Source organism: Sabethes cyaneus, chromosome 3, assembly GCF_943734655.1.
Source record: "Sabethes cyaneus chromosome 3, idSabCyanKW18_F2, whole genome shotgun sequence".
Taxonomy (NCBI): Eukaryota; Metazoa; Arthropoda; class Insecta; order Diptera; family Culicidae; genus Sabethes; species Sabethes cyaneus.
The window spans coordinates 134,629,207-134,652,068 of record NC_071355.1 but is presented as its reverse complement, the minus strand read 5'-3'; the positions used below and the strand labels follow the sequence as shown (position 1 = coordinate 134,652,068).

Here is a 22,862-nt window from a genome sequence, read left to right as displayed (position 1 = left end):
AGCGCCACTGCTAGGGGGATTGATCAATCGGCACAATATCTTGGGAAATTGGTTGTGGGGTCGGAATGAACAATTATGCCAACTTTGGTTGAAATCGCTGATGGTCGAATCCAAACCTTGTGTACGTTTGAGATGGAATGACCCATATATATAAAAGTGAGCGTGAGTTTGTATGTTTTTATTTATTTATTTATACACAGTCAACAGGTTAAAAACAACCCTAATGACTCCACTTAAATTAATTTACAAATAATACAAACATCTTTTAACATCACACCGATAACGCTCTTACAAAATTACTCTTAATAACACGTCTACACAAATTAAAATCGAAGCACTCGAAACAATTCTCAAATACATGACACATATTTTTTATTGGCTCATGAATCCCATAGTTTGTCCTGGATCTCCCTATATCGAGGAACATATGGGAACGAAGAGCACGTCAGCGGATGTTCACATCCAAGAGGCCGAGAAGTTCAGGGCAGTCAATGTAGGACGTTAGTAAGTCGCTGATGAAGCAAGCCTTGGCGACATCTCTCCTAACGCTGAGTGAGTAAACGTGGATTAACTTGCAGCGATCAGCATAACGAGGTAGGTTATTCCGGTCGTTCCATGGCAGGTGTCGTAGTGAATAACGCACAAATTTGCGTTGGACGGCCTCGACTTTGATGATCCCATTTTAATAGAACGGTGCCCAAACGACCGACGAATATTCGAGCGTTGAACGCACTAAAGCACAGTATAAGGCTTTGAGGCAGTAAGCGTCCTGGAAATATTTGCCGAATCGAAAGATGAATCCCAACTGCGACGAGGCCTTGGAGACAACATATGACACTTGATCTTTGAATGTCAGTGAGGAATCAAGAAGTACACCAAGATCTCTCACGGTGTTCTCACGTTTTAAAGATGTACCATCGACAATGTAGTCGTGAAGCATTAGTGATCGTTTGCGGCCGAAAGAAATAACACAGCATTTAGAAGCGTTCAAAACCATCCGATTTGTTTTACACAATGCTGCAAATGCTACTAGTTGTTATCGAAGAGAGAGGGCATCACTTGGTTTGTTGATGACGTAATAAAGTTTCAGGTCGTCAGGGTAAGATTTTTTATAACAATACAGTTTGCGCCATTCATGTATAACAGGAAAAGAAACGGGTCAAGATGGCTGCCTTGTGGAACTCCGGACTTAACCACCATAACTCCAGAACGCCTTGACCGATCTCCACCTCCACTTGGCACACATATTCCTTGATATAAGGGAATCAGAACTGAAGGGGTTGACAAAAGGGGTGGGTTCATAACAGGGTGAGGCTCCGAAATGTTTGCACGGTTCTCCGTGGCAGGAAGGAGGAGTAACGCAGTTGTAGATTTGTCAAGTGTAATTATGCACCGAATCAAAGTGACCTGTATAAAAAGTGTTCGATCATTAATGTAAAGTGTTGTTGGCCGACTCTATTTGAGTTACAGGGGCAATCATTCAAACAGAGTGGAGATGATCTGAGAACATCATGCTTTGTCATGGTCAGCTTTATATGACACTAGCTATCCCGACAAACTTCGTATTGCTACAAATTAAACAATTAAATACAATTAAATTAAATCTTTAGGGGGGGCTGCCCCCCGCAGTGGCCGGCGCTTCCGACGGCAGGTCGCCGGCAACACTCGCGGTCTATGGCCGACTTGCGCTGAATTACCGTTTAATCTGAACACTTTTTAATTTGAACCCCGTTGGTTTGCACGACGTGCAAATTAAAAATGGTTCAAACGTCATACTCAATATGACATCATTTGCTTATGCAGACAATGCACATAAACACGATTTATTTGTGCTGATCTAGCGTGTTTAATCTGTTTCACATTGCGTTTTCCCAACGATTATGGTAGAAATCTGATCGGAGAATGAATATTCGCTGCTTGCAACTGCCAACTGAATCAAACCACCAAAACAATAACAAAGAGCAGGGCAGCCAGTTCACACAAGTTCCAGCATATTTAGGGTTACCAGTTGTTCAAATTAAAAACTAACCCCGGTAGTTTGCATGAGGAATCGTTCAAACGAACGGGGGTCCACTGTATCTAATGCTACTATTGACAGTTTTTGGTGGTCTTGTTATTGATTAATGTTTTATGAGTCTAAAATTTCTCGAGTTTGATTAGTTTTTAAGTTACGCAGAAATTTTTGTTTTATTTGTATGAGAGTTCTTATCCCCCTACCACAGGGTGAGGTCTCAAACCATCATTAAAAAAAATTCCTGCCTCCAAAACCCCCACATGCCAAATTTGGTTCCATTTGCTTGATTAGTGCTCGAGTTATGAGGAAATTTGTATTTCAGTTGTACGGGAGCCCCCTCTCCTAAAAATGTAAGGGGTCCTAATTCATCATAGAAAAAAATCATGCCTCCAAAAACACCCACATGCCAAATAAGGTTGCCAAATGCCAAATTTGCCAAACATGCCAAATTTGATTAATTAGTTCTCGAGTTATGAGGAAATTTGTATTTCATTTGTATAGGAGCCCCTCCCCTTCTAAATTAAGGAGAGGGGTCATTATTCCCCTTCTATAGAGGGGGTGGATCTCAATTCACCATAGATAAAAACTTGCCTACAAAAACACCCACATGCTAAAAGTGGTTCCATTCGCTTGATTAGTTCTGGAGTTATGAGGAAATTTATTTTTCTTTTGTATGGAAGCCCCCCCTCTCAAAAAGGTAAGGGGTCCTAATTCAACATAGAAAAAATTCATGCCTCTTAAAACACTCACATGCCAAATTTGGTTCCATTTGATTAATTAGTTCTCGAGTTATGAGGAAATTTGTACTTCATTTGTATAGGAGCCCCCCCTCCTAAGGTGGGGAGAAGTTTCAAATTTGCCATAGAAAAAATTCTTGTCTCCAAAAACACCCACATGTCAAATTTGGTTCCATTTGTATGATTAGTTCTCGAGTTATGAGGAAATTTGTATTTCATTTGTATCGAAGGCCCCCCTCTTAAAAAGGAGAGGGGTCATTATTCCCTTCCTAAAGAGGGGAGGGGTCTCAATTCACCATAGAAAAAAAAAATTGGCTACAAAAACATCTACATGCTAAATATGGTTCCATTTGCTTGATTAGTTCTGGAGTTATGCAGAAATTTGTGTTTCATTTGTATGGGAGCCCCCCCCCCCCCTCTTAGTGGGGGAAGGGGTCTCTAACCATCATAAGAACCTTCCCTGGCCCCAAAAACCCATATATGCAAATTTTCACGCCGATCGGTTCAGTAGTTCTCGATTCTATAAGGAACATTCGAGCAGACAGAAATCCTTTCTTATAGGTATAGATGTTTCACGTTTCAGGATATGATGCAGTACTAAACTAATAAATAAATAAATAAAAAGCTGTGTTCAGAAAAGTACAATAACAAAATTATTCATTTCCTATGGGTAGAGTGGCCATTGTTAAAAGCGAAAGGCGCAAATAGGAAAAATGTATTTTTTTCTCTTTCTTCAAAGGGTTTTATAGAAATTTCCGTAAATAAAACAGATGTGCAAGTGGCCGGGGAGACAAAAAGGGGGAAACTGACAAATGGGGAGGGACGTCCAAAAGAGGAACAAGCGTTTTATTTTTGCATTATAAGCATATTGGTTACAATAACTGATGTACAAGTGACTGTGAGACAAAAGCGCCCCGAGTAAGATCGGGCACTTAGCTAGTAATAAACTAAAATTGACATGAAGTTTTCACGTGCTCATTGATGCATCACTAACGCATTCTAGATGCTGTATTATAGTACGTTTTATTTGCAATTGTATATTACAGTGGATCTTCATATGAAGGACATTGGCAGAATGGAAAAAGACATGGTCTTGGAGTTGAAACCAGAGGAAGGTGGATATACAGAGGAGAATGGACACAAGGTTTTAAAGGACGGTATGGTGTAAGGCAAAGTGTGTCATCTACTGCCAGATATGAAGGTACATGGGCAAATGGCCTTCAAGACGGATACGGGTCTGAAACTTACGCTGACGGAGGTAAAATTATCGTTCTTAATATTAACCCACGAATCTAGTTATTTATGTTATTTAAATCTTAGGTAGCTATCAAGGACAGTGGCTGCGAGGTATGCGTCATGGGTACGGTGTGCGAACATCGGCTCCTTTTGGTATGGCAGCTCGTTTTAGAACAAAGAATATCAGAGCTTCAATGACATCAATAAGAAGCAATGACGGTAACAGTAATCAGTTGATATCTCCAGATGCAATGGAAAAGCGAAATCACAGAATAGATGATGCTCGGGGTGGTTTTGTCTTGAAAGCTAAGTCCGATGAACCACCAGCTAGACGAAACAGTTTAGTGGAAAAGACAAAAAAAGGATTGTTATCCGTAAGTATTGTGTTTAATGAACTATTACTAAACATAAAGAGAGCCATCAATTCAAATGTAACTTTATTCCATGGTTTTGGAATAATTGGCTTCGATTCTGTAAATTTCAAAACCAGTTTTTTTATTTGAAACAAAAAATTTTTTCATGAAAATATATTCGCTGTATTTAGATTGGCAAGAAGAATTCAGTGAATACATTTCTATAAACAGAACCTCGCTTTTGGGCTCAAAAACTGCTTCCGAAATTGGGCCTTCCGACGAAAAGTTAATGACTGCTAGTTTGCCGTTAATGCCTTTGTATAGTTTACACGTATGTAAGAGTGATCATAAGTAAAAATTTCACTTTTGTTAAATAATGGCAAAGTTATTTAGGAAAGGAAGGTGAAAGGAAAAAGGAGACCGCAAAATCCACTTCTCAAGAATAGCGACGCGTTTGGTTGGGTTATCGATACATATTGTGCCGCTATTGTTCTCTATGGTTCAAAGGTACAAGTACCAGCGAACCACATGCCCTGGCGGTAGTTATGGGTTCGAATCCGGTTATAATCTCAGATTACAGCTTGGTTCGACTCATGCACCTTCCAGCATTGGACAAAAGGTAGGAGTCAAAATGACTACTTGTCAAGCATAGCTACCAATACCCCCCCTTGCTTTCTGCTCTTCCCCTCCTTCACCAAAAAATTTTCGTTTCATTCCCCTACCGTCCCTTCATCAATTGTAGAACCATCGTTTCAAAAAATATTACTATATATATATATATGTATGACCGCATTTCAAGGTCAAGACTAAAAAAACTTGAGATTAGTCTATTACATAGGAACGGGGCCTTCCCTCGAAAACCCGCGCCGAGATACGCGGCTAACACACGCTGACAGACGAACAACGTCATGTGTAGTACCTTGCAAGTCGTAAGGGCCGGCATAGTGTCGTCGTCCTGAAAGTAAAAAGTAGTTAGATTAAAACTTCTCGCTCGGTGGTAATCTGCAATTGATGTAGGAAGCGGCACAATATGTGTCGATAACCCAACCAAACGCGTCGCTATTCTTGAGAAGTGGATTTTGCGGTCTCCTTTTGTCCAGCGCCTCTATGGTTCAAAGGTACAAGTACCAGCGAACCACATGCCCTGGCGAGAGTTATGGGTTCGAATCCGGTTATGATCTCAGATTACAGCTTGGTTCGACTCATGCACCTTCCAGCATTGGACAAAAGGTAGGAGTCAAAATGACTACTTGTCAAGCATAGCTACCAATACCCCCCCCCCCTTCCTTTCCGCTCTACCCCTCCTTCACCAAAAAATTTTCATTTCTTTCCCCTACCGTCCCTTCATCAATTGTAGAACCATCGTTTCAAAAAATATTAGTATTTACCTTGTTTTTAATTGTCTACAAGGGGTCAGTCCCGGCGTAGTGGTTAGCATTCACGCCTCTCATGCCGAGGACCCGGGTTCGAATCCCAACCCCGCAGAAGTCACGAATGACCCAAACTGGTTAAAGTAACTATAATCTAAAATAAAAAAAATTGTCTACAAACTATAAATGTATCGTCTTCCTGATTAGTGTTATAAGAATTCATCCAATGTGGTCTGTAGAGTTTCTATTGGTCAGCAACGCGATGTATGTAATTTACACCACCAAGTACTTTTTTTACACGGTTTGGTTTTTTGAGTATTAAGAACGTGGTAACTTAGAGACCATTCATTTATTTCTCAATACCTTTGGGAGTAGCTCGACATTCCTCACGTAGATTGTAAATAGTTCCTTAGCTGCACCGTTTTCGAGTAATCGAAAAAAACAAACCGTGTAAAAAGAGACTTGACTGTATTGTAATGTTAAAAATCACTATTTTTGAAATGCTGACTGTATACATAATTTTTAATAACTTTATACATATTAGATATATTTACTATTCCATATATTTCAATTGTAATTATTTCAAACTTTGAACCATTTTTATTCGTTTTTCTCACTTTTAAAATACTTGTTATTTTTGTAATTTTGAAGAAGCATGCCAAATTTAGAAATGGAGAACTGAAAACTTTGGAAGTTATGAATTTTTATATCCAGGTTTTTGCGGTAATTGTGAGCGAACGATTACGCTTTATTGAAGTGCTGACTCACGGGCGATTTCTTGAATACACCGCCTTTGATGCTATTACCCTTATTCTGCGAGGCGAGTGACGTGACTATGTTGCAGTCACCGCGAATCAGGTGACAATTGTCACCTAGGTGACTCGCCTTGTCACTTAGGTGACAAGGCTTTCTTACCTAGGTGACTCGACTCGCCGTGGCGAGTCACGGCGAGTGACAATTGTCGTATTGAGTCATGTGACTCGCAGAATAAGGGTATATAATCTAGGACTAGAGAAGCCAGATGGTTCTAGAGGAAGAGTGTATAACGCCCACACCCCCCCCCCCCCCCCCGCTCCCCAGGCCAATTTGCCCCTCTTCGCTTTTCACTAAAACAAACAAAATAAAAATGCAAAACCACCCATAGAGTAAGGAGGGGTAAAAGTGCGATGAGGGTAAAAGTGCGATTCAATGATTTATCAGTGCGGATTCCGAGTAAATTGACTACATTGGAATGGATGAGTGAGTACTTTGACAGCTTAAATCTATCGTAAACATTTGTTGTTTACGAAGCATAGTTGCTGAGTTGTGGGTAAATGTTATTTTTGAACGGTTTTGATGTAATATTTTGTTGTACGGCAAATACGATATCAACAGGAAGATATTACTTGTTGACAAATTGTAGCAGCGTTTCACATCACTCAGATATCTCTCTTGAAATTGCGGTAAGAAGAATTTACAAAATATATTTCGCTTTTCCATAATTTAATCTAACCCCGTCAAACGCCTAGCGGGGCAAAAGTTCGATTTACTGACGGGGTAAAAGTTCGATTCATGGATCGAGAATCTAACTCATTTTACTGACGGGACGACGACACCAGTGTTACCAGGTCGATTGCCCATTTTCCCGCTGCCCAGAGCTTGATTTCCCGCTGAAATCCCGCTGGCCAGGATCAATTTCCCGCTAGAAATCCCGCTGAATCGAAAGTCATATTATTCTTTCGTTTCTGGTGCAATATTTCAGTAAGGCTTGCATTTGAAATTAGGATGATCTGCTGAAATTGAAAGGTTGCAATTGAATGAACATTATGCAAATTTACTGCATTCATGTTGACGAAGTTTTGGGATTCAGGAAACAGAAAACGAAATATTCTGTTATCCCTTATATAATGACAGTTTACTGCGAAATTTCGCAAGAATTATAAGATTAAGGAGTCTAAGAACACAGGCGAAAATTTCGAAAGAAGCTTTTAGCACAAATTCTTTTTCTGTGTCTAGCTATGATAAAAATCATGCAAAATTTCAGCAACGCTGGCAAATGGTTATGATTTTTGGTGACAAAAGAAGATATGTTTCAATCTTTAGAAACACCCAAAAATCAAAAATATCTGTAAAGCGCATCGGCTCTTTGTTCTCGCCTTTATTTTGTTTTAGCACCGATTTGTTTTGGTTTTGTTATCATACAAACCAAATTGGGCCCTATTCTGTAAGTCACGTCGAGTGTCACTTTGCTCGAATAGTCGACTTTTGCTATTATGTAAGTCACACGCGACCCAATTTTGTCGAGTAACACGACTAAGTCCATCGCCAAAAAGCTAGTGACTAAACGGTTAGCAAATGACGCCAGAGTTAGCTTTGTTTTGATCGTGCATTGAGCCGCTATGTTACCCATTCTTCTTGCACTCGACACACGACAGTGACTGAGTCGAGCCGAGTTGCTCGACGTGACTTACAGAATAGGGCCCTATGATGTATATAGATACATAAGTGTTGTTTTGTTTCCAATTCATGAATCAGTTGGATTTTGCCATCCATTGGCAACGAATTAGTGCAAAACGGATTTGTTTGGTGGTCTTCTTTTTCAGTAAGTTCTAATGAGTATTTGTCAGAACTATCCCATTCTAGGTAAAAACCACGGAATTTTATAATCAACAGAATATACTGAACCATCTGCCAATGCATGAGCAGACATTAGAATGTCACTAAACGAAGTGTTTTGCTGTCAACCTCTCTTTCAGCACTCTTTTTGCCTATCAAATATCGCTAAATCGAGATCCCGCTAAAATCCCGCTGAGTTATTTAAGAAAACCGCTAGATTCCCGCTAGCCGCTGTTTGGTTATTAAGTCCCGCTGTCCGACTTGAAATCCCGCTAAATCTAGCGGGAAAACCGCTGATCTGGCAACGCTGGACGACACTATGCAAGTCCTTGCGACTTGTAAGGTACTGCGCGCGACGCTGTTCGTCTGTCAGCGAAAGTCAGGGCGAGGAGGTTAAAAGTGCGATTTAATGATTTATCGGTGCAGATTCCGAGTAAATTGACTACATTGGCATGGATGGGTGACTACTTAGACAGCTTGAATCTAACGTAAACTTTGGTTGCTTACGAAACATAGTTGCTGAGTTATGTGCAAATGTTATTTTACGGCGGTTTTGATGTAATTTTTCGTTATACGGGTAATACGATATCAACAGGTTGATTTTACTTGTTGAAAATTTGTAGCAGTGTTTTACATCACTCGCATATCTGTTTTGAAAATCCGGTGAAAAGAGTTTACAAAATATATTTCGTTTTTCCATAATTAAATCAAACCCCGTCAAGCGCCTAGCAGGGCAAAATTGCGATTCATGAACAAGGCAAAAATGTATAGCTAATTAAATACAGCTTTTGGCACTATATTACAGATACTAGAAATGAAAGATCTGCAGAAAACTGTGTGCTCTACAGATGTTGGTCGAAGGAAAACAATGTTTTCCGCTGATGAATCAAAAAACAAACGTTTGGGAAAGTTTCGATCTGACGGAGGCTGCAATACACCCGCGCAAAATAGGAAAGGTGTAAATTGAGAATATTCCTTACCGAAACATACCACAGATTGAAGATAATATGGTTTTGTAAGCTACTGCTGTGTTAATTTCATGGATTCGAGCTTCGCACTTTTACCCCGCGCTAATTGAACTTTTGCCCCGCTAGTGGGGTAAAAGTGCGAATCGGCACTTGACCAGAAGAATGATGAATTTATTTTCAATAACACTATTATTCCAGATGATTTATAGTTGAACTAGCTGACCCGACAAACTTCGTATTGCCACAAATTAACCTGTGTTGTACATAAATCATGAATCTCGGATGATCTTTGTCACTATCTCGAGTTTTGCAAGCCCCCCAGTGGGCGGCGCTTCCGACGGCGGGTCACCGGCAACACTCGCGACCGGCTCGTCCTGAATGATCTAGTGTTACTATAGATAGTTTTTTGTGGTCTTGTTATTGATTAATGTTTTATGGAAGAGTCTCGAATTTCTCGAGTTGGATTAGTTTTTGAGTTTCGCAAAAATTTCTGTTTTATTTGTATGAGAGTCCATATCCCCCTACCACAGGGTAGAGAGGTCTCTAACTATCATAAAATAAAGTCAAGACTCAAAAATCTCCTACATGCTAAATTTGGTTCCATTTGCTTGATTAGTACTCAAATTATAAGGAAATTTGTATTTCATTTGTATGGGAGCCCACCCTCTTAAAAGGGAAAGGGGTCGTAATACACCACAGAAAAAAAATTCTGCCATCTAAAACTCTCACATGCCAAATTTGGTTCCATTTGCTTGATTAGTTCTAAAGTTATGAGCAAATTTGTATTTCGTTTGAATGGGAGCCCCCCCCCCCTCCTAAAAAGGTAAGAAGTCCTAATTCATAATGGGAAAAATGGTTGCCTCCAAAAACACCCACATGCCAAATATGGTTCCATTTGCTTGATTAGTTCTCGAATTATGAGGAAATTTGTATTTCATTTGTGTAGAAGCTCCTCCTCTTGAAGTGTGGAAGGATCCTAATTCACCGTAGAAAATATTTTTGCCTCCAAAAACCTCCACATGCCCAATTTGGTTCTATTTGCTTGATTAGTTCTCGAGTTATGGGGAAATTTGTATTTCATTTGTATTGGAGCCCCCCCCCCTCCTAATGTGGGAAGAGGTCCTAATTCATCACAGAAAAAATTCTTGCCTCCAAAAACACCTACACGCCAAATTTGGTTCCATTTGCTGGATTAGTTCTCGAGTTATGAGGAAATTTGTATTTCGTTTGTATAGAACCCCCCTCCTAAAGTGGGGAGGGGTCCCATTTCATCATTGAAAAAAAAATTGTCTCCAAAAACACACATATGCCAAATTTGGTTCAATTCGCTTGATTAGTTCTCGAGTTATGAGGAAATTTGTATTTCATTTGTACAGGAGCCCCTCCTCTTAAAGTGGGGAGGGGTCCTAATTCACCATAGAAAATTTTCTTGCTCTCGAAAACCTTCACATGCCAAATTTGGTTGCATTTGCTTGATTAGTTCTCGAGTTATGAGGAAATTTGTATGGAAGCCCCCCCTCTTAAAGGAGAGAGGAGTTACAATTCCCCTTATAAAGAGGGAGGGGTCTCAATTTACCATAGAATAAATTCTTGTCACCGAAAACACCCACATGCCAAATTTGGTTCTATTTGCTTGATTAGTTCTCGAGTTATGAGGAAATTTGTATTTCATTTGTATAGGAGCCCCCCCTCCTAAAGTGGGGAGAGGTTCTTATTCATCATAGAAAAAATTCTTGCCTCCAAAAACACCTACATGCCAAATTTGGTTCCATTTGCTGGATTAGCTCGGAAATTTGTATTTCGTTTGTATAGGAGCCCCCCCCCCACTTAAAGTGGGGAGGGGTCCCAATTCATCATAGAAAAAAATTTTGTCTCCAAAAATATACACATGCCAAATTTGGTTCCATTTGCTTGATTAGTTCTCGAGTTATGAGGAAATTGGTATTTCATTTGTACAGGAGCCCCCCCTCTTAAAGTGAGGAGGGGTCCTAATTCAACATAGAAAATTTTCTTGCCCTCGAAAACTTTCACATGCCAAATTTGGTTCCATTTGCTTGATTAGTTCTCGAGTTATGAGGAAATTTGTATGGAAACCCCCCCTCTTAAAGGGGAGAGGAGTTATAATTCCCCTTATAAAGGGGGGAGGGGTCTCAAATTACCCTAGAATAAATTCTTGTCACCGAAAACACCCACATGCCAAATGTTGTTCTATTTGCTTGATTAGTTCTCGAGTTATGCAGAAATTTGTGTTTCATTTGTATGGGAGCCCCCCCTCTTAGTGGGGGGAGGGGTCTCTAACCATCACTAAAACCTTTCTTGGCCCCAAAAACACCTACATGCAAATTTTCACGCCGATTGGTTCAGTAGTTTTTGATTCTATAAGGAACACAGGACAGACAGACAGACAGACAGACAGACAGACAGAAATCCTTCTTTATAGGTATAGATGTAAAGACATTGAGTAGCTGCATCACTATAAAATATATTTGGTTGTTGTCCTTCTTTATATCTCGCGAGAATTGATGACAACTTCAAACATCGCACTTATGCCCCGCCTTACTCTATAGGGTAGTTGATCCAATAGTTGTGGTAGTACCAATGGTTGCGCTACTATTCATTATTAATGCATATTTTCGTCACCGTAGCATTTTAGATAAAACAATTACGTTCATTATATAAAACAGGCTTTTAGAAGTATTGGTAGTTAGACTACACCATTTAAAATAAAGCATTATTTGCTAAAATGCCAATTTTCCAATATCTAACGCGCAGTTGGAGCGCACAACTATAGGCGCTCATCTATAGTTTTGCTACGATGTTTTTTCACTTAGCAACGTAGCAATGTATATGGAATAACACAATTAAAGGAACATCAAACTTAATTAAGGAAACATTAGCGCAACTGTTGGTACAATATAATTGAATCGGAAAATTCATTTTTTCTTTATAAAGCTTCTCGTACAACGAAAGCAATTGTCTTGCCTTGTGACAAACACGTTGTATTTGATAAATTTATATCCCACAAGCATTAATTGAAGCATTGTCCTCAATAAATAAGCAAAATGAAGTTATATTGTGCTTAGTGGTGCAACTAATGGATCATCTACCCTACCACAGTATTTCATGAAACCAGCTTACTATGTAAGTATGACAGATGGTGACATGGTGTAAAACCAAAACAAAAATAAATTTGTTTTTGAGCAATTTCCGATGTAAAAAACGGAAGAGAGGAGACACAAAGAGAATCTCTCATTGTCATAAAGGTCTGTTTGAAAAACTACTCGAGATTTCTTGAAAATTCTTTGCACACTCTGCATCAGTAGGATGACGGAGCCACCTCGTTATATGCAATCACAATCCACTTTACTTCGAGTTTTTAAAAGAGTTTTATCCACAAGTACTTGGCACGAGATGAATCTTCCACTTTTTGCCAGTACATGTACACCCATTTAGACAAATAAAATATTTCGGAACTTACATATTTTACAGAAAAAAATCAGAGGGGTTGTGTACAAGACACGACCGCATATATAGGTGACGCAGGACTACGAAAGTCTCTTTGTAGTGATTGTGGCATGTATTCATGCTTGTAATCATTCGATTCTTAATGTATACATGCTATATGCAACATATATATATGCTACGTGCGTTGTATGTAACATTTATCAAAGTAGTAACATTGCATACGTTCAATTCTCAAAAGATTGTGCATTTGAAAACAATTTAACAAAATTAAGAACACAAACTATTGCTTTCCTGCTACCTTACTAAATTAAAGATTGTTTTTATTATCCATGGTTTCCCACGTTGAAGGGATTTTACCAATTCAATCCTATTTTATCAACAGCACATCTTTTCACTACACTTCTAATGAAACGGCAAGCATGCGTATTCATACAGAGTCGTATTATAACCGAACACTACAGCTGTAGCACATTTTTTCAACACAGATATCAAGTTCGCCGAGGTTTAATCGTCTCGCAGTAAAGAATTTGCGATCTGTTGGGACAACGAACTTGTGTCATTTTTTCTGGCACACTTCCCTAACACAGACATCAAATTGGACTAGGTTTAGTCGCGTTTGTAAGAAATCTGTTGGCACGAGAGGGCTTTGTTACTCTCTCTGGCGTACTTCCCAAGCAAGGACATCAAAATGGTCTAGATTGAACCGCGGTGTTAAGAAATCTTGTTGAAATGAGGAATCTGTCACTTGTTTTGGCTTACTTCCCAAGCACAGATATCAAATTGGTATAGGCTTAGATCATCATAAAGAATCTTCCAACCAATCACGAAGCGAGAATTCTGGTAAAACATAGGTTCATTATTTTCAATTTTTCAATATGTCATTTGGGTCAATTCTTAGAAGATTTTCCGATCGATTGGTGTAAGAATATTGAAAATCGATCGGAAAACCGCTGAGCTAATAGCGCTCAAAACCTTTCATTTTTCGTGACGCTCGCATTTTTCGATTTTTTGGAATGACACCCTATCTCAGAACTTGCCGTAAGACGTAGTCCTACGTCAAAAATTTCTTCTTCAGCGGCACCCATGAGCAAACACAATTGTTTGCTCATGGGTGCCGTTGAGCAAACACAATCTGTGCATGTATTTGTTATGCTGTAAGCACGCTATCTAACTTGTATGAAAAAACTAGGGGGTTAATAGGGGTACCTTAACTTGAAAGCTGATTTAAGCATCCAAAATGACTAAATTTTCGAAGTATCGTTAATGCAAAACATGAATTTAGTATCGATTATTAAGCGCATACTGTTTACAAGTTATTATATACCATAACTGTATAAACATGAAAACTGTAAGTTAAAGTCACGCTTCAAAAACTACAAATCAGTCAGTGTGTGGGGCAAATTGAGCACCTCATGGGGCATAATGAGCACCCTTATAAACACTTGCTTGGGATATGCATACAGTACAACAAGCTCATACACACTTATCACACATTATTGACCGCTACCCGGTTAAAGGTTTGCAATCGAGCAGCAGAGATTGCCTCTGGAGCAAGACCGCAAAGAAAGTTGCAAATGGCGCTTTCGGAAGCCACGCAGCCAATCCCAGCTAGCGAGCTGCATTTTGGTGTTGATGACATGGGCTTTTCCATTTTTCTCCACCAGCTGATATGCGTGGCTTCTGATTTCACGGGTAGTAATACCGTAGCATCGAATCTCCATTTCCAAAATATGGTTCACTAGCACTTGTTCTTCAGCAGGTGTGGAAACGGTCTTAAAAGAACCGATTTGATACACATCCGACCCCGATATTGCCGCTTCGTATCTCTTCATATACCGAGCTTACATCTGCCGTGGAATCTCGTAGTGCTTGGCGGCTTGTTTCGTGAATATTCCATCCCGCCTCGAATATTCGGTTAAGGCCGCAGGGCCGTTTCTAACCAATTCTATCTTCCGGGTTTCCTTTTACATGTACGCACCATCACTATGAATAAGCACTGACGAGATGAACAAGAAAATTTACAAGCCCACTGAGATGAATTTGAGATTAGTTTATTCAACATAGTGTGCTTGTTTCACCCCACATAGAAGTGCTCAACTCACCTACTCAATTGGTTAAAGTAAAAACGGGTTTTTACACTAATTTATAGTATAAAATCAATACTTCAACGAAGGTGAAACGGACGTAAAATGTATACATCATGCTGCAGTGTGCGCATAATTGATTAAAATGTTTAAACGATTGTAAATCTTATTTGGTAGGTCTCCAAAAATATATATTTTTCATAGTTTGAGACGTTATGTTTTTCAATATTGAAAAGTGTTTTAAAAGGAGAGATCACTTTTGTTTTGAAAAATAGATACTGTAGTACCTACAGTAGTGTATCGCGTATCATATTTTATTACAAATTGCGTACTTTCGTAGAAAGGCCCATTTCATCCCGTGTGCTCATTATGCCTCTAATTCCCCTACATGTAGTTTGAATCGCAGCTCAAATTTCGATGTTTTTACTCCGAGTAATCTGCTGAACTGCTGCTCTTCGTCATATTCAAAACGGATGGAAAAACCAAGAGGACTTTGCAACCAGCATTTACGTGACCCACTAAAACAAGCCTCAGGGGCGGCAAACATTCGCGATTTACTGGCAAGAAAACACCTGAAAACCTTCTGTTCGAACATTTCCCTTTATTGACGGATTTTCCCTTGTAAACTCCTACCTTTGGGTTTCTGGGGTTTTACTTCCGACGGAGATCCTGACCGGGATCCAATTGCGGTCAGGTCGGCAACGTTGGGGCACGGATTCGATGGGTTACTCCCGGCGTTCCGGCTGCGGGCACACTTAGTGTTCCGGTTAAGCGCGATAGCGATCGATAGCAGGGACGCTCTTCCAGCTTCGGGGTTGACGGATGTGGTGACAACGGCGGACGTGAGGACCAATTTCGGTACAACTCCAGATCACGTTGGTAAACCTCAGGTAAACGCAGGAAACTCATGGTAAACACAGGGGTCTTGTTGTTTGCTTCTTTTCGCACCTGTTTCTAGTCTTCCTTTAAAACTTTGTATGTTTGTAATGGTCGTTCACTAAGAATTTTTGATACGTAGCTTCATACACTCAGCTCAGACTTTTATTTTAGTTTTGTCTTTACTGTCTCAGTTGTGCGACTGTATTTTGTTTTTCGGTACCGTACTGTTTGACTTCAGACAGGGTAATGGCTCAGGCTATCTTTTGTCCAGCGACCTATGATGACCTTTTCGCGCTAAAACCTCCACTGTCTCTCGTTTATCGTTTTCTTGTCTCTCTATCGCCACCCGCAATCCATGTTAGTTTTGCTCCATTTTCTGCCATTCCGGTGGTGGGTGGTGTAGTGACCTTCGTCCATTTTGCGTCCGTTGCAGTGACTCTCGTTCACTCTGCGTCCGATCGCGCTAACGTCATCCAAAAAACTGACCCTCTCGTCTCGTGCAAGGTATTCTTTAACTTGAGAGAGAGTCGATTTTCTTACCTTGTCTTCGCCATCGCCTTCGCTCATCCCAGAGAGCGCCGAGTCGGCAGTGCAGCCATGCGTTACATTTCTCTTACCTTTAAAGCATTCGCACAGCCAGAGAGTGACACTTTCTGACTCTTGAGCTCATCTATTTAGCTAGCTCTTCGTTTCAGACTGGATATCGGGAAACTACCCATACATGTCAACATCATTCTTTTCGTTTCAACGGATCCGATCGAATTCTCTTACACGTTGACGAATCTTCACACTCATACCTATAAACTCTACACTCAAACCGCGTTCTCTGACACTGAAAGAAAAACTAACAGTAATAATTACCAAATGTTTTATTTATTTATTTATTCTGCTTGTCACATTTCCTACAGGTGGGTGGAAGCTATTGACGTATGGCTGCGTACGTAGTCGGGGAAAGCTGTTCGCAATAGAGTATTTCTATTTTCTGACTTGTCATTCATTAAATATTATACACGCGCGACAGTCTCCTAAATCTTGGGCAGAGACAAAGCCGACGGTTACAATTTTTATTTTTGAAAAAAAAAAATAGTAAAAAATTAGTGGTTTTCTTATATTAACTTCTGTCGATTACGAAGAGATAATTCATTAATATTGTTGCCTGTGGAAGATAAGAATAATAATAATAATTAATGATGAATAAGCATCATGAACAAAAAATAATAATAAAGCGATTCACTTCGGTCTACTCTGACAAGACAACACTGTCAATGCAACGTATTATAGTCCAATATGGCAACGGCGCGTCAGCTGCCGAACGATGCTATATAAACGGACGTCATCCATATGAATCTTCATTCTTGTGACGAACTTTGGAGAGGCAACAACTGGAGGATCATCCCACCTTGGACCATGGAGCAGTAGTGGCTGAAAGGAGAATCGGTGGCTAAACCGATAGCTGGGCAGATTGACGCCTTTTGGACTGAAAGGTACTGCCACAGCAACAGCTGCGGAGATCCACTAGCAGCACAAAGGACAACCGGTAGCAACACCGAAGGGTTCGGAAGCGCCGCAGTAAATGGTGGCTGATACCCACCAGCGGCGCGGACCCTTCCGCTTACTGGTTAGCAGCAGTAAGAGCACGGGCGGACGAACGCAAGCTAGTCGCTTCGTTTCACGACAATGGCACAGCAGCTCCCTCGTATGTCAAAAGCAGTAACTAATAGTAGAGCGCTAGCCGACGGAAGGGCGGCACAGCGGAAAAATTTATTTTACTAGCCGACGGAAGGGCGGTTGTACGCCTTTTTGAGTTAGGGTGCTTCCAAAAAACGCGATTTCGACCCACCTTCCTAGCTCAATTTTTTTTCAGAAAGCGCATTAAAATACCTTTCATTTGCTGCGTCAACGCTTTAAATCGGTTCAGTGGTTCAAATCGGTTCAGTGGTGGGTGGTTCACCCTAATTCAAACAGAGCCACCCGAGGGATCAAATAAAAAGTTACGGGATTAATTATCTTCAAAATAAATAAAATAGAGCAGATTTAACAAAATCTGAGCCATTTTTTTGATATATAATCGAGTCTAAACTTGTATATGTATAATGACTATATATGACTATATATGTATATATGACTTTCCCGATAGCAAATAACATTTTCTGTCTTTAATCACGAAAAACGTCGACTCGCAGCTTTTATCCCCAATCTTAAGTTAAGCTTCTATTTCTCCTAGCACAGTTAATGCTTTGCTCGAGCTATACGCTCGAAAAAAATTTTCACTACCTTTCTTCACGTTGTATGCCATGAAACCGGGTCGTTTCAATGTCTCCCAGTCGGCGATGCATAAGCATAAGATGTCTTCATCTGCGCCCGTATCCACTATAAAATTAACCTCAGTACCACCAACAAAAGCTTTCACATTTCGCTTTCTCTCGAGATGAAACAACTTCGAATCTCAACCTTGGTAGTGGTGACATCGTCTATTTCTCGTACAACCTTTTGCTTCCGGTCATTCGAAGGATTTTGTTTCATTTTCTTAGGTAACTCATTATTCTCGGATCTTGTGTTCGGCTAGCCACGATACCTAAACTTTTGAAAATGCAATATGGTTTACAATTTAAAAGAACGTTTTAAAAATTATTAATGAAACACTTGTAAATTGGCAACCTTCTATTAATTAAAACACATGTAAGCCACAAACGAAGCAAATGGGACTTAGATAAAAGGGCAAAAATCTACCAGTTGTGAGAACCAAGCAGCGAGCGAGAACATTTCAAAAAAGTACTCAATTTTAGAACCAAGACAAAGTTTAGATTCTGTTCCGCCAAAACAATGATTGACAGAAAATGTTAATTGCGTTATACCGGGCAGACGCTTGCTGTCTAATCCGCAATCACTCGTTGGACCACAACTACAAAAACATAATTAAGAAAAAGCTAACTCCATTGATGGTTAGTCTATGCAATTATCTTAGTTTCGGGTTATAGATGGTGTTAGCTCTACTGACTATCCAAAGACCCATGAAGAATGACTGAGTACTTGCAGCGCATTCCGGAATCATTTTCTAGTCAGCAAGCCCCGCCAGAAGGTAATACTAGAATCATATGCATTATACTACAGGTATACCTCGATAGTACGTACACCTTTGCTTCGTTTAGCGTACGTATTACCGAAATGTACGTACTATCGAATCACAATTTTAGGTTTGGAAACATTTTTGTATTATGCTTAATATTGCATGAAATTTGCAAATTTGCATACACTATTGAATAAATATATATTTTAGGGGTATTGATTTAATATGGCAGTTATTTTTTAATATTTTTAAATCAATGATTTCGCCCTTTGTGAAGCTTGGAATGAAACAAATAAAGTGTTGCTGGAAAATGTACGTATTATCGAGGATACGTACTTTCGAAGCAAAATGTACGTATTATGGAGGGTACGTACTATCGAGGGTACGTACTATCGAGGTATACCTGTATTACATTCGGACTTTCAACTCGTTTGGTATTATTACCAAAAGAGTCGACCCGTATATAGTGGCATGTAGAAAAATTCGACTTGAAACGATCTTACCAAATTGCTGATTGGGTCCGTATTACATTTTCCTACATATCGCGTCATTTGAGTTTGCATCAGTGCGTCTAATATCCAATTAAAAAATTAAATTAAATTAATTTTTCCATCTGATATCCATGTGCATTATTTAAACTTATTAAGGACAAATTTCTACTGTATAGGTGCTTGATGAGCTAAAACGAAACAGATAATAAAATTAACAACATATTAGGTATACCAGATAACTAGGCTGTGCGGCTCAACCGTCTGCCCATAATCTCAGCTTTAAGATCAGGCATCCGGGAACCACGCAGCATCGCACCTCCTAGCTTAGCTACTCAATAGAGTATTACCGGGTATGGTCGCGTGGAGGCGCTAGGGAGGAACTTGGGCCGGCGAAAGCTATGTTGAACGCTTTCTCGTTTGCCTACCCCATTTCATACCCTGCAGTAAATATCTTTAGCTACTTCTACTAAATTCTTAAAGTTAGAACTTAAATTTGCAGACTTCAATACTATGTTATTTTATATTGAGATATTTCAGATCACCTTGGCATTAGGTTTACAACTAAATCATGGAAAAACACGTTTCATATAAAACACATTTTGATTAATTCTGGTTTTTACCATCAAAGTTTGTATGTGCTCAACTTTGTACTGTACATTATGGGTCCCCCTTAACCCTTTATAATGCAGTGGCATCTATATTTTTTATTTTGCTTCCATAGTTTTTTTGCGACGAAGAAGACAATGTCGACTAATCGTTTTTATTTCCGTCGTTCATAAATGAAAATAACTCACGCAAGGCATTGTCGTTATTCTACAGCCAGGAAAACTTGCCTGATCTGCAGCAATTTTGTAGAATAACATTTGTCATGCCGTTCTACACAAACACATGCGCGTTAGCTTCGTAAACATTGTGATTTTTAGTTCGGACGATGAAAAATTTTGATGGACGGATTTTAAAACGGTGCGACGAATTTTAGAAATAAAGCCAGTTGCGTAATTTCAATAATATGCTTTAATAATCACTTTTCAGTGATTTCAAAGTTCACGGATCGGAAGGTAAGTGTGTTTGAGTCAAATCAGCACATGAACTTTTGGAGTATTCATTAAATCCATCCAAAAAATGATGAAAATTAGAATGGTTTTACTTATTACGACGGGAATCAGAAAAAAACCCTACATTTCGTTTTAAAGTTATAAGCAAAAATGTGAAAACTACGTGACACGATTATCTCCGGAACCATACAACCGATTTCAACAATATTAGTATCAAATGAAAGCTCTTGATAACGCCCAATTTTGCAGGAAGTTTTATTGAAAACAAACAAGTAGTTTCAAAGTTATGTTTAAGAAACCTGTTTTGACAATAATTATCACCTGTTTCTCACAGACGGCCAAACCGATTTATGCGCTATTAGTCTCATTTAAAAGGTAATATAGCCTGATAGATCACTATTGATTTGTTTTTTGATTGGACGTTTAATTTAAAAGTTATGAGCAATCGCATACAACACATTAAATATTAATATAGGTTATAACAATTTCATCTAAGATAGTTTATCTAGTTTAAATTATTTTGGCATCAAATTAGAGGTTTTAATGCCGCAAATATATTTGCAAAATTTCAGAAGAATTGGTTTTGCCGGTCAAAAGATATTAACCCTCGAACACTCGCTCCAACTTTTGTAACACGGTTCACCGTGCGCACAATAGCCCAAAGCCAAAAAACGTGTGCATTACAGTTTTGACTGGGAAAAATTAGTTTTCGATTTATCGAACCTTAGGAAGAGTTACTTGAAATTGAAAACTCTATCTTCTGGTAGAATTTAAATTTTGATTAATCCCCCTAAAAGTGAAATAACAAAAATATTTTTCTTAAGTTTCAATATAACACATTTATGAGCTCTGCAAAGTTTTAGAGCATATTATTACAAGAAATTTTGCTGAAGACTGCAACCTTCTATTTCTTCAGCGAAGATAGAAAAACCTTATTTATTGTATACTAGCTGACCCGACAAACTTCGTATTGCCACAAATTAACCTGTGTTGTACATAAATCATGAATCTCGGATGATCTTTGTCACAATCTCGAGTTTTGCAAGCCCCCCAGTGGGTGGCGCTTCCGACGGCGGGTCACCGGCAACACTCGCGACCGTCTCGTCCTGAATGATCTAGTGTTACTATAGATAGTTTTTGTGGTCTTGTATTGACTAAAGTTTTATGGAAGAGTCTCGAATTTCTCGAGTTCGATGAGTTTTTGAGTTTCGCAAAAATTTCTGTTTTATTTGTATGAGAGTCCATATCCCCCTACCACAGGGATGAGAGGTCTCTAACTATTGTAAAATGAATTCAAGACTCCAAAATCTCCCACATGCCAAATTTGGATCCATTTGCTTGATTAGTTCTCAAGTTATAAGGAAATTTGAATTTCATTTGTATGGGAGCTCCCCTCTTAAAAGGGGAAGGGGTCGTAATTCACCATAGAAAAAAATTCTGCCATCTAAAACTCCCACATGCCAAATTTGGTTCCATTTGATTGATTAGTTCTCGAGATAAGAGGAAGCGCATTAGCATTTCATTTGTATGGAAGCCCTCCCTCTTAAAGGGGAGATGGGCCATAATTAGCTTTCTAAAGAAGAGAGGGGTCTCAATTCATCATAGAAAAAAATCTTGCGTCCAAAACCACTTACATGTCAAATTTGGTTCCATTTGCTTGATTAGTCTCGAATTATGAGGAAATTTGTATTTTATTTGTGTAGAAGCACCCCCTCTTAAAGTTGGGAGGGGTCCTAATTCTTGCCCTCGAAAACTTTCACATGCCAAATTTGGTTCCATTTGCTTGATTAATTCTCGAGTTATGAGGAAATTTGCATTTCATTTGTATAGGAGCCCCCCCTCTTAAAGTTGGGAGGGGTCCTTATTTACCATAGAAAATATTCTTGCCCTCGAAAACTTTCACATGCCAAATTTTGTTCCATTTGCTTGATTAGTTCTTCAGTTATGAGGAAATTTGTATTTCATGTGTATGGGATCCCCCCTCCTAAAACGGGGAGGGGTCCCAATTCATCATAGAAAAAATTTTTGTCTCCAAAAACACCCACATGCTAAATTTGGTTCCATTTGCTTAATTACTTCTCGAGTTATGAGGAAAATTGTGTTTCTTTGGTACAGGAGCCCCCCCTCTTAAAGTGAGGAGGGATCCTAATTTACTATAGAAAATATTCTTGCCCTCGAAAACCTTCACATGCCAAATTTGGTTCCATTTGCTTGATTAGTTCTCAAGTTATGAGGAAATTTGTATGGGAGCCCCCCCCCCTTTTAAAGAGGAGAGGAGTTATAATTTCCCTTATAAAGAGGGGAGGGGTCTCAATTTACCATAGAATAAATTAATGTCACCGAAAACACCCACATGCCAAATTTTGTTGTATTTGCTTGATTAGTTGTCGAGTTATGCAGAAATTTGTGTTTCATTTGTATGCGAGCCCCCCCTCTTAGTGGGGGGAGGGGTTTCTAACCATCACTAAAACCTTTCCTGGCCCCAGAAAACCTCTACATGCATATTTTAATGCCGATTGGTTCAGTAGTTTTCGGTTCTATAAGGAAC

The 22,862-nt window shown here is 39.3% G+C and overlaps 1 protein-coding gene across 1 annotated transcript in view; it reads left to right on the top strand.

The window, feature by feature from the left end:
- Nucleotides 1-22,862, top strand: part of LOC128740166 (junctophilin-1) — a 157,541-nt gene that overhangs the window by 56,159 nt on the left and 78,520 nt on the right. Inside the window, exons 2-3 of the mRNA XM_053835691.1 lie at nucleotides 3,798-4,009; nucleotides 4,072-4,361. Of these exons, the coding sequence (XP_053691666.1) occupies nucleotides 3,798-4,009; nucleotides 4,072-4,361 (502 nt within the window). The remainder of the gene's footprint in view (nucleotides 1-3,797; nucleotides 4,010-4,071; nucleotides 4,362-22,862) is intronic.